This window comes from Crocodylus porosus, unplaced genomic scaffold, assembly GCF_001723895.1.
Source record: "Crocodylus porosus isolate Cpor-Errol unplaced genomic scaffold, CroPor_comp1, whole genome shotgun sequence".
Classification (NCBI taxonomy): Eukaryota; Metazoa; Chordata; order Crocodylia; family Crocodylidae; genus Crocodylus; species Crocodylus porosus.
Genome location: NW_017728939.1, coordinates 5,103,949 through 5,116,641, shown reverse-complemented (window position 1 = coordinate 5,116,641; position 12,693 = coordinate 5,103,949). Strand labels below are relative to the sequence as shown.

Sequence of the window (12,693 nt, the reverse complement as noted above, 5' to 3'; positions counted from 1 at the left end):
AGTGAAGGGTCAGATATTGCTCAATCCACAAGGTGCAAACTGCAGAACTAATTATTTGAACCAATATGGCTAATACAACATTTTCTCTAAGCAGCAAGAAAAGTCTGAATTGTCAAAAGGTTTGACCCACCACTAAAGGAATAATAACAACTACTGCAAAAACAGTGATCAGATACCTTTGTTGTTTTAAGATAAGTTTGAACTAGTGTAGGATTGGCAAAGAAAACTAAACAAGAGAACAGTGTTAAAAACAGTGACGGGCAACTAAAACCCTGAGGATCTTACAATAATATGTAGTTTAAAAACAAAACTAAAACCACTTGGCTCTATTTGGCAATTCCCCAATATTAATGCTGTGCAAGTCTGATTTCTTTCATTTCCTTGTTAATTAATTAGGAGGAATCAGACCTGAGAAGTTGACTAAGTTATGTAAAAATATAGTATACAGACCTCTTGGTTGCCTTCCTCCTCCTCCTCTGACTCATCTGTCATCTCCTCCTCCTCCTCCTCCTCCTCCTCCATGTCCTCATTATCCAGTTTAAACAGTGCTTGCCGCTTCTGGCGCTCCTCAATCCTGCGGAGTTTCATGGCCTCCTGTAGTTTAGCTTTCAGCACTTGTAGCTTTTCACCTGGGCAGAAGTGAATAAATGAATATATTAGATGCACTACAATGAACCCTTAAAACTTTACTGCCTTCAAGCATTCAATTTAATAGAACTACACTCACAGAAAGAAGATTAAAGGCAACGGTGCTTTATTTTATAAAAGGTTTTCTGAATTGATCTACTGGCTAGAAGAGCTAAACCTAGCCTGAATAAGCTCCATTTAGAGAGGCAACATAATCTTATGAATTATCAAGGAGATTCCTCATTACCCACAAGTGCCACTGGCACAGCTCTGGAAAACCGGTAGAAGGGCTTTCTTCCCATTGTGTCTTATGGGAACAATGGGTTCCACTTACCCAAAAATGATTTAATAAGGCATATAAAATAATTAAAAGCAGCTAGCTAGAATGGATGCATGCCTATAGGGCCAACCAAATTACACATCTCCTTTACCATTTACATAATATAGGTAAATCAGATTAGTTTTCAGGATATTTTTTTTTTAATTTGCAAATGCTTACAAGTAAAATATGTTACAAAATCTGTCTGCATGAAGAATTGCAACAGAAAAAATAGTGCTATTAAATATAAATAACACATGAAGGATGATCTACAGATTGCATATAGATGTATTTGTTCTCTATATCTATTTACGCCAGACATTTAGAGACTGCACCAGGATGAAGCAAATTTCAGAGCCAGCAGCCAAAATTCTAGCTGAGAGCCACCTGTTTCCCAATAGCCAACCTCCTTTTAAGATTTTTACATGCCCAACTGATCAAAAAAATATAACTGGAACAAGATGAGTTGTGTACACACAGATTCTTTTCATTTTAGTTTAGGTTTTTGAAGGGAAATAAATACAGTGCCCACCCCCTTCCTCCCCCACAAATGTGCAGTAAGACAATCTGAATGCTTTTGTTCTTAAGTAGTTTTCTCACTTATAACAGTTCATTCTGAAACTGATGCAAGACTGTAGGTAATTGCAACGTGCTCAGCACTTTAGATGAAAGAAGTTTAGACTATCCTTCCTCAAAATCAAAATGTGCCATAAACTTAGACCTTATTATCTAACAGGCAGACAGAAAAAAAAAAAAGACACTAGAAAATGCAGAGGAGATGGTGAATTAACTTTATGCTTCTATCTTAGTAAAAGTAAACTTCAGGTACAGCCTGGACTGCTAGGAAAGATAATGCGAATAGTATGCAGTATCTTGTATCTGTCAGAGACAACATACTTATTTTTCAACACAATCCCTCCCTCTTCTCCCAGATATACCTGGCTTTGTGTAGACTGTTTCATCTACATTTTCTGCAGCCAATGTCACTGGCACCACATCTGATTTTAGCTCCTCTTTTCCCTCAGAAGTGGTCTCTTTACAAATAATGTTCAAGTTTACAATCCGCTCGGCTTTTGGTTTGGCTGTCTGAAGAGTGTGCTTCAAGAAACGTGCCTTCAAAGCTTCCAGTTCTTTAAATATATATTACATTTAAGGCCATCAGTATAATACTTGCTCTTACCAAATTCATTCAATGCAGCAAAGACATAAATAGTTGCAGTCACTTTCATCTTAGGCAAATCTCATTACAAAGTAGTCTTAGAAAAATGATGCAATATTTCAGGATCTAATCCATAAAAATGGGGGGGGAGGGGTCAATGTTGTTTGATTTGGAAATATAAAGTAATGCAGTGACCCAAGCTCAGGATATTCAAGTGGGTACTCTAAGAAAGGTCAACAAATATAATATTTCGATATTTGTTCCAATATTATATTACTCTTAATTGAAAGCTTAAAATAACTTGATTTACTCATTGGTGATTTGGGTATTATCATCCAACTTCATTAAAAGAGTCTCTATTCCCATAATCAAAGATCTCCAGCAATCTATTGATATAAATGTTTAAATCCACATTGAAAGTTGACAAGTTACTGGTTTTGGGCAGAGCCCATATATCTCTATAAATTTTAAAGAAAGCAGATGCTGTAGACTAAATGCTATTAATAAATATAAATGTATGAATGTAAAGTTTTACTACAATTAGAGAATCTCAAAGTACTAAGCAAAATCAAATTAATACAGAATCACAGTCTACCATTGAAACAAACAGCCCAAATTTTCAACCATGGGTGTCTAAATCTTTATTTAGAAAACTAAAGAGCAACCTATTATTCATCTGCTGTACAACCATGACTGCTAGTGAAATGCAGCGGAAGATTCTTATGCCCACCGGTTCTGAAAGTCAAGTCATATGCTGGGCAACTACAATCCTCAGATGCTCACCTTTAGGCACCAAGACTAAAAAATATGTTAGCCCTCTTGGTACCTATTTCTGGTACCAACTTACGTAACTGCAGGGGATCTGCAGTACAAAAAATATCACTACACTTCTTAATAAAAGTTTCATAGGTTTTTAAACACCATAAAAGTATCCGGCCTTCTGTTTTACAACTCATCTAAAAGAAAGTGTCATCACCAGCACAAAGCGGAAATGTGTAAGTTCTGCTCAGAAGGAAGTACCTCCCCTTTCTGAACTGCTAACATCTAGCTGTTCCCAGAGGTCTGCCTTCTAAAGTGCTGATTTGACCTTGCTTAGCTTCTCGGATCTAGCAACAGGTAATGCGGTACCTTTGTTTGATTCAGGCTCATCAAGGTTAACAAAGGAATCCTTGTCAGAACAGAGTCTTGGTTTGACGGATAGGTCAACTCCCAGCTCCCGAAGTTTATCCAGCTTGGACTTCCTTACTTTTTCAGGCTGTGCCATCACCACTGAAGCCAACTGTTGAACAGGCTTGTCACATTCTACACCTGTGTTTTGCAGCTGGTCCTCTCTTTGTTCAAGGGCACTTGCTTCAGATCCTAATAGAAGTTCACTCTCCATTTGCTCCCCACATTGACTACTCCGCAAGTCAGAAACCTGCTCTTCTGAATTACCAGCAGTTGTTAGGCTCTCAAGAGCATCCAAGGCACCATCCTGTCTGTGCTTTTCATCACAATCTTCTCTCAGATTCTCCTCCACATATGTGGAGGGTTTATCTGCAAAGGTGTCAATATTCTTATCGAGTCCTGTTTCCAGCTCCCTAGCTGTTGCTTGACCAACCTCTGTCCAAGTGTCTTTGATATTCACACTTGAGTTCGCAGTGTCTGCACTTTCTTCATTTAGGCAGGGTTGATACTTAGTAGACCTATAAAGAGCAGAAAGCAAATCATAACCCAACATACACTTTCACATCCTTAGCTCGACTGGCATGAGATGGGAGGTTGGGGGAAGGACAAGGGGGGAAAAGACTAAACCAAACAAGAGAAAGGAACAATGGTAATGTCTATGTCTGCATATAATGCTGCACTTAGTTGCATGAAAAAACTAGGTTGTTTCTACAGTGCCAGTTAGAGTGGTTGTGGGAAGCATGAAGATTTTAAATGCCCAGTCTTTGGTTATTTAATAATTAATACAGGATTCTTTTATTTTAGGTTTATTTAAAGGAAAAAAAGGTGTTATATTGTGAACAAGGTTTAAGTACACAACATTATTAAATACCTTCTCAAATAAAATTTGACTTTGCATAGGGCAATGAGTTTTAAACCATAGCTATAAATTTGGATTTGAAGGACAGCATGGGATACCTTCACAAAAAATTTAGACCGGGCTAACAACAACACAGCGCTCTCAAGTTTTACTGCTTTATAGATTATGTAGCAGATAAACCCAGTTAGGGGAAATATTCTGTCATTATATGCAAAACTAGCAGATCAACCACTTTGAACTTTGGCTCTCAAACTGTGGTCTTCAGGCCACTGGTAATCCCCATATCCCAGACTTGTGGTCTGTGAATCACTTCTTATTTTTCAGCTATTAAACTACATTAAAAGGATACTCAAGGAATATCCCTAATTTTGCATGAAAGTAGTAGCTGCAGGTGCCCCAATAGCAATACATGATTATAAACTGAAACAGAATCTACATACAAAGTAAATTCCTTAAGCAAATCAAGAACTGGACATACAAGACAACATGAGACAGAAGAATTCCTTACTTCAGCAATGCCATTGCATTTCCATGACAAGCTGGTCTAGGTCTACGCTTGAAGAACTCATGTATGGTTTTGGTTTCCGGCACATGATATGGGAGCGACAGACATGATTCTACCAAAGGAAATAAGTGTCATTTTAGTCACGTACGGAAGCGGCAGGCATTTTCTCAAATATTCAGATGAGCTTGGCACATGTATTTTGCAACTAAGAGATCCAACTAGACATGAAGAGCAGAGCTTAACTCCAATATATAAAACATGCAGCTGTTAGACCTCTATCCAAATGCCCACAAACTGCCCTGAAGAATAAGGCCTGCAGCATGCCCAAGAACTCAGAACCAAGTGGACTGAGCTACCAGTAACAGAAGAACAAGACCCACTCTAATTACTTGGTATAACCAAGTCCCCAATACACATGAAGTCAGTTACTTCTAGTCCAGATTTAAACTGTAAAAAGAAGTCTCCAAAAGACTTTCAAAGTTGTTTAAAGACAAGTTGTAGTTTTCAGAAAAAAATCATTCTTGCAATGAAACGTGTATTTCAATAAAATCTCAGGAGAAACAGCTTTGCAGCTTACCTAATTTAAATTCTGAATACCACATATCAAGCAAGAACAAAGTCCACTGCTTTGATTGACACTCCTTTTCTGTTGCCTTCCTAAGGAAATTTCATCTTACATTTAAAACAAGTGGTTCAGGTTTTACCTCTTACAAGTCTCTGGGTCTCACTATGCAGTTGTTTCATGGCTTCTTTACTTAACCTTGCTGCCTTCCTCTCCTGAGAGAAAAAAAAGAAGACGACTGAATATAGGCATAGTTCTACAGTTTCAAAACAGTGTTTTTGAAAAAGTTTTTCAAAAGGTTCCACCACCCCCCGCCACACTTTTGAAGCAGCAGGAAAATAGAAGAAACCAGAAATAATCTTGAAAATATGCCTGTCATGCTGGTTCCATTCTTGAGCACCAAGAAAAACCTTCACATAAAATTAATATTATGGGCTAGTGAGAGTTAAAGGAATTAAGAAGCCTAAAGAAATATTTTACCTTCCTCTTAGCTCTTTTCAATGTGGGTTCCTCATTCTCATCATCAAATACATGCTTGTAATTTTGATCTTCAGAAAACAAGTTCTTACCCTATAAAAATGGATTGATTAATTTCAATGCATAGCGAGGAGCTGTCAAAAGCAAAACACAATAACTCTGTGCAATAATTTTCTGTATCATTGTAGTGAATTTCCACCTGCAGGCACTTTCAGAAACGGATATAAACATTATACTGCAAATTCTTCAACTGCCTCCACAACAATATTCTTTTTGGCACCTTCAATGACATTAGTGCTTAAAGAAGGCACTTCTGTTGATACACCCCTAGAAACAAGACATTAGGGACTATTTTCTTCATGTAGAAGTGGAATTGCATCAGTGTCAACAAAAGATTGTTATATGCATGAAGGTACAAGAATAAATTAAGTTACCTTATATTTTTTCACTTTGTCTTTCACTGCAGCTCTTATTGATTCTAGTGACTCTTCATCTTCGAGGTGGGAATCATTTTCTTCCTCTAAATTATTATCAAAGAGTTCTTTGTCAGCAAGAAGACACCCACTATCATTAATAGAATTTCTCTCATCATTATCTTCCTGCTGAGTAAAAAAGCAACATTTAAAAAAAATTATTACTTCAGAAGCTCACTTACAAATATTTGAAAGACATCTTTACAATTTCCCATCATTCAGACAAAAAAAATGAGTTACTTTCAAATTCTGTAGTCAAGTCATATTGACTTTACATTACAAAATCAGGCCAATGCAGGTTCTCAACTTCTGCAATCAGGAGACAGGAAACGAATCATGTAAAACTCACCAGGGCTCATAAAGAGTCCTGCACAGACCATAGACTTAACAATTGTGCATAGTTAGCAATATTTGCCCCAAAACAGCATTTCTTAAGTGTTAATTTGCTGCCATTACTTGTTACAGCATAATCATTTGATTGCTATGGAAAGCGGCTATGATCAGTTTGGTGGAAACTAATGCCTAATACCTTGGAATGGGAAAAAAAAAAATCCCTAAATTGTCAACAACAGGCCCATGGATAAATTTGTACTTGTACCCCAGCAGTCAACAGCTGGCTTATGCCCAGGGGAGGCTTTAGCAACACCTCTTATCAGATGCTCAGTAAGAACAAGGCTCTGATGTCAAGGACAACCCATGTCCTCTTTCTGAGGTTGGCATGATAGTAGCTTGGCTCCACTGATGAATGGGTTTGATAGATTTCATACCTTACATCAAGCCAAGGCCACAAGCCTTGTTGTAGCAGAACTAAAACAATTCATGTTTTGAAACAAGCTGAACCATTATCATCCCTCCCTAGCTATGTGTTGAGCTGCCTCTAGACTGACAAGCCCACCTTAAGGACTGATACTTCAAAATGCCAATTAAGTTGGTGGTATCCTGTGTGTAGACTCTTGTGGAAGTCCAAACTGCTAGTGGGTTGTGAGTACACACATTTCATTAGAGGTTTTTAATTACCATCACCAAATGCTTCAACTGTATTTAACCTGACTAACAATAGCAAATGTTTCTCCAAACATTTATACCTTTTGTTTCCGTTTCTTTTCTTTCTTCAGTTCTCTAATAGCCTCCATTTTTTTTTCTTTTTCCATCCTCCTCCTCCTCGACTTCCCCATTGCTTTTGTGCCCGTTTCATCCTCAAAATTACTTTTGTGTTTTTTGTATTGTTTCAGAGATGTTGGCAAAATTGCCACCTGTGAACCCAAATCCAGCTTGTTCTGAGTCGCACCAGACTTCTCATCTATTTCAAGGTTTTTGTGATCTAACGTGTCACCAATATCACTCTCGTCACTGTCCAGCAAAGCCTGGCGAATCCGATGTTTTTTGTTCTTTCGGGTAATAAGATGCTCCTTTTCCTCCCCACTCTTGACATCTTCAGCTACAGTGTTTGCCTTCTCAAGGGAGCAGCCTCTCTCTTCCCCTTCACTCTCACTGTCCTGAAGCACCTTTTTGCTTTTAGATTTTTTACTTACAAAAATCTCTTCCTCTGAATCTGGTAGAAACATAGAGCATTCTTTATACCACAGATTGTTTATAAAAATTCATAGGTCCATTACCAAATGACATACTATGCCAGATACTGTTCTCCATTCCCAAACTAATTAGTAACATTCCTGTGTTTTATGTAGTCTGTTTCTTATGTAACCAAAGCAAACAGTAACATACTGAAAGAAAACTATAATGCCATGGTCCCAGTCCTGCAAACATTCATGCTGTTCTATACAGAGCAGTTCAATAAAAGCCAACGTGAAAACTGCTTTTTCTACTATGTGATAGTTAAATAACAACATGCATTCCTACTCTAACTGCTCTTTGTAAATGCATGATTTCTTTTTTCCTGTAACACAAATATTCTTTTTCAGGATATATAGAAAAACCTTAATGGAGCACTTCCTGATCTTCTTCTATCGGAGTTTCAGTCCAAAATCCCAAAAAGTACAGAGAGAACAATCTGTTGCAGCGTAGCAGCAACCTTAGCAGCATTTCAGTGACAGAATATATAGTTACTTAAATGTAATTTTAGTTTATGTTTTCCATGCAAAAGCCCTGCAGCCCCATACTTAAAGCTACTAATGAGGTTGGCATGAAAATTTTAAGTATATTATGGTTTAAAAATTCAGGTTTGAGATCAGGAAGAAACTGATTCATTCTGGTACTTCATATGTTGACATGCAACATAATGTATTTTCAGGATCCCATTTTATCCTGTCACTTCCCCATCCAAGCACACAAAAGGGAAACAGCACTGAGCTCTAACTTTAAACCATGATTAATCTACATTATAACTTTTATCCAAAAGTGAAAATTTCCTTGTAAAAAGCACAATCACAGATATCTACTGTGCTCAGGGTATTCAAGGGGCATCAGGAAATTTAGAACTTGTTAATGGTACGTTTACAGACAAATTCTGCTCTCAAGGTACAAACTCTATATTCTCATTTCCCCATCCCAGAAGCGTTTCAATTCAGCCAGACTAGAACTTCATAAAACTTAGAACTAACCGCCCTCCCACCAAAACACATACACACACATTCAAGTTAAACGAGTCAGATTCACCTGGGTTAACTATGCAACTCATAAGGCGGCAAGGAAATAAAGCAATTAAGATATTTAAAACCCCATCCCCATTTCCCGTTCTCAACCTCAACTACCACCTTTTTACCATTTACAGATCTCTACCCACATCCTGAACAACAAAGGAGGCACTCTGAATTGAAACCATATGTATCTGCATATGTTAGTGCATTGTGATGGTTAGTATACAGCTGGTGTGGTTCTCTCAAGCTACATCGTACATAGCTGAGTTTCATTTTCAATGAACCAGTAAGCACAATGCAATGTCAGACTGCAAACGGTGGCTGCAAGATATCTTCTCATGTAATATCTAGAAAACTGCATTTGATTGTATAATTTGTAATAATTGTCCTGAAGTTAAATTAGTAAATATTTCAGAATTAAAAGTCTGGATTCATGCATGAATAGTGACTTCTGTTAATGCCAGCTATAAGCGTGCATTACATACTCTTGACAGCGAAATATGTCAACAGTAAACCATTACATATGCCACATCTTTATAACCCAACAAGTAAAAAAAATACTTCATATAGATAGCATGGAAAATATTCATAGACTTCAGGGCTGGAAGGGACCTCGCGAGATCATCTGGTACAGCCCCCTGCCCAAAGGGCAGGAGGTCAGCTGGGGTCAGATCACCCCAGCAAGACAGCCATCCAAGCATTTCTTAAAGATGTCTAGAGTAGGTGCTTGCACTATTTCTGGGGGAGTCTATTCCAGACTCTGGAGACTTGGACGATAAAGAAGTTTTTCCTTATGTCCAGTCCAAAACGGTCTTCCAGCACTTTGTGACTGTTAGACCTTGCCTTTCCTTGGGGTGCCCTGGTGAACAGTTTCAAAAGAAATACTGCTTCTAACATGAAGAAAGTTCAGGGCCATGTTCTCTCAACCTTCTGCAAAGGTAAAACTATAAAGTACAGAGAACAATAACAATATTTAGGGAGGAAGAGAAAAACCTCACATCTAACCATAGAGATCTTTTTGTATTACAGACCTCTGTCATCAAGAGACGCAACTTCCTTGTTGGAATGGCCTGGAGAACTTGTTTCACAGCTGCCCTGTCCGCTGTCAGAATCGTCGTCATAAGCTTTCTGCAAGTCGGGTGTTAGTTCCTCTACACCTAAGCAAGGCTAAAAGCCAAGAAGAAAGTTTATTTTCATACAGCGTGAGCTATTTAAGTTAGAATAATTCATTGACCTGTTTCATCCCAAATTAGAGTTATAGGAAAGCACGGACCTCCCAAGGTCATCTAGTCCAGCCACAATCATCCCTGACTAAACTATCCCAGCCAAGGTTTGCCCAACATGCTCTTGAAAGTGTCCAGGGATGGGGCTCCCACAGCTTCTTTAGGTAGCCTGTTCCAATGTCTAACCACCCTCATGGTCATCAATTACTCATTGATACTGTAGTTGTAAGATTTATTTGGGTTTCAGACATTAAAAAAAAATGACTACATGCTATATCATTTCCACTACTGTACAGTTCCCTTGTGAAATTCTTAGTTCATATCAAAGCAAAAAACAAATATTGGCCTGGACACTGTCTGGTGGCCACAGCTTAAAACTAGCCAGAAACTTGCAACTTTCACATGCCATAAAAATACTTTATGAAACTTCACAAAAACCAGAATCCTCACAGCTGAGTAACAAAACGTTCTTCGTTGTTTTGCACAAGGGGAAAAAGTGCAAGGTACTGGAGAGATCAGCATCCCATCTCCCTGGCCCCATCCAGCACAGGGCTGAGCCCACCCAGCTCCAACCAAGGCCACCAGGGAGCCCCAGGGCAGTGCCCACCCAAGGATGCTTCCCAGCATGCCCCGCGGGCCAGCGCCCCCAGCATGCACTGGGACAGCGCCGAGGAGCATGCTGGGAAACGTAGTCGTCTTCAGGGCGCGGGAGCTACAAGCCGCCGCGGCTGCTTTGCGTCCCGAGGCGGCCTCTCGGGCGGAGCCCGCGGGGCGGGCGACGGCTCCCAGTACCGGCTGGCGGAGCGGAGCAGGCCTACCTCAGGCGCTGCCGCCGCCATGGCACTGCTCGACCCCGCTGTCCTGCCGCCCGCCAGGAAAGCCGCTTCGATTCTTCGCGCTCTGCCTGGGGCTGATCCCGCCTCCCAGCCGGAGCCAATCACCGCTCGCTCCTCCCTCGAGGCCCCACCCCCTCGGATCGCCCCATTGGGCCGTTAGCTCAGTAAGCCCCGGCTCCCCGCTTAGCAGCCCAATACGAGTTCCGTCTTAACAGGATGTCTCTGTGCCGCCGCCAATCCTCTTCCTCCGTTGGGTTTCGTCTGCTCTGTGGAGACAGCGGTGCCCAGCGCGGGCCGCTCTAGCTGGGACCTCTATGGTCTTGGCCCTGGGCATTGCCGGAGGCATTCTGCACAGGCCTCCTAGGAGCAGCTGGTACTAGCCCGGAGCAGGGCCCAGGGAGACCTGCCAGGCTGTGGCCCTTGAGGGGGCATTCCCAGAGTGCCCTAACTTGACCTGAGCAAATGACCTGAGAAAATATTTTTTTGCATTGCACTGGAGTTGGCCTGGCACATGCTGTGCCTCGTACTCAAAACAAGGCCGGAGCCCCAGCCTGCCATGTCCTGCTAGAGCTGACATTCATCCCGCTGTCGTAGCTGGTGTTTCATCTGTGCTACCCGACAGCCTGAACTTGCTCGGATTGACGTCGTGTTGCGGGATCTGCAGGTCACCTTGGAGAGGAACTGGGTCACCAGGGGACCCAGAGGCTGTTCAAGCCACTGGGTCGGGGATTAAACTGATCCCCCCACTGTCATGGTGCTTCCGCTTGGCCGCTTACGGGCTCGGATCAAGCGTAGGCTCGCTGCCCTGGTCTGGTGCCCGATTCGAAATGGATTTATGTGGGGCTGTGCGAAATTTCACCACCAGTTTTGTTTCAACACTGTTTTGGCCCGTTTCGAGGTCCAAACAGCAAAATCGAAATGGAACAGATATGGTCGAAACAGCCGCAAACAAAAACGAGGCAAGTCAAAACGTTTTGATGTTTTGCCCGTAAGCTATAACGGGGAAGGATGAAACAGCCTATAACTTTGTCATTTCTGGCCTGATTTGGATGAAACTTGCAGGAACGGTGGCCCCTTCTGAGGGCATGAAGCATGCCAAGGTTCAAGAAGATAGGTGCAGGGGGTCAGAGAAACTGCACCCCAAAGTGTTGAGAGCCAAACTTATGTCACGTGTATGTGTTAAGCCACAGTGGGGTGAAAACTGCAGGGGTGGTGGCTCCTACTGAGTCCACAAAGCCTGCCAAGTTTCAAGGAGACCGGTGCAGAGGCTTGGGGGAAACCACCTCAAGCTGCGGACAAGCAAAACTCGTGACGTGGTTGTCACTGTGTGTTAAGGCGCAGCAGCAGAGTGGAAGTTGCAGGGGTGGTGGGTTTTGGGCCATACATGTAGGGCTCAGTAAACAACTGTTTACCAGGGCACCCTTGAGGAAAACTAGAAGTAATGGTCACAGTCTGGACACCCTAGTTGTGAAGTAATTTTTCCTAATGTTGAGCCTGAAACGAGCCTGAAACTATCTTCCAGGAGTTTCTGACCATTACTCCTAGTTTATTCACCGAGCCCTAGATGCGTGCTTCTGATGTAGCGGTAAGCTGCTACCAAGTTTCCCCTCAGCCTTTTCTTTTTCAGCCTGAAGAGTCTCAGGTCCCTCAGCCTTTCTCATATGGCTTGCCATGCAAGTCTCTGATCATATGAGTGGCCCTTTTCTGGACTCTCTCAAGCTTTACCATGTCATTGTTAAGGTGTGGAGCCCAGAACTGGACGCAGTACTCCAGCTGCGATCTCACCAGTGCTAAGAAGACCTGGGTAGAGCAGGAGAATCGCTTCTTTTCAATGGTTTTGCTGGAGATGCATCAATTGATGCATGCCAGCGTATCGGTGGTGCTGGCTG

At 41.3% G+C, this 12,693-nt stretch overlaps 1 protein-coding gene across 3 annotated transcripts in view; it reads right to left on the bottom strand.

Annotated features, from left to right (window-relative positions):
• The window catches only part of CLSPN (claspin), a 27,589-nt gene extending 16,700 nt beyond the window's left edge, over nucleotides 1-10,889 (bottom strand). For 2 of the 3 annotated variants that reach the window (XR_002103254.1, XM_019547742.1), the window contains exons 1-10: nucleotides 10,787-10,888; nucleotides 9,777-9,912; nucleotides 7,234-7,700; nucleotides 6,110-6,277; nucleotides 5,679-5,768; nucleotides 5,341-5,413; nucleotides 4,640-4,748; nucleotides 3,234-3,790; nucleotides 1,885-2,076; nucleotides 451-629 (exon numbers count right to left, since the gene is read on the bottom strand). Coding sequence is in view for 2 of the 3 variants with exons in the window: in XM_019547742.1 (XP_019403287.1) it covers nucleotides 451-629; nucleotides 1,885-2,076; nucleotides 3,234-3,790; nucleotides 4,640-4,748; nucleotides 5,341-5,413; nucleotides 5,679-5,768; nucleotides 6,110-6,277; nucleotides 7,234-7,700; nucleotides 9,777-9,912; nucleotides 10,787-10,807 (1,992 nt within the window). In the remaining variant the exon portion in view is untranslated. Of the gene's footprint in view, nucleotides 1-450; nucleotides 630-1,884; nucleotides 2,077-3,233; nucleotides 3,791-4,639; nucleotides 4,749-5,340; nucleotides 5,414-5,678; nucleotides 5,769-6,109; nucleotides 6,278-7,233; nucleotides 7,701-9,776; nucleotides 9,913-10,786 lie in introns of all 3 variants that reach the window. The other variant, XM_019547743.1, reaches the window with a different exon arrangement.
• Between the last annotated feature and the right edge of the window lie 1,804 nt (nucleotides 10,890-12,693).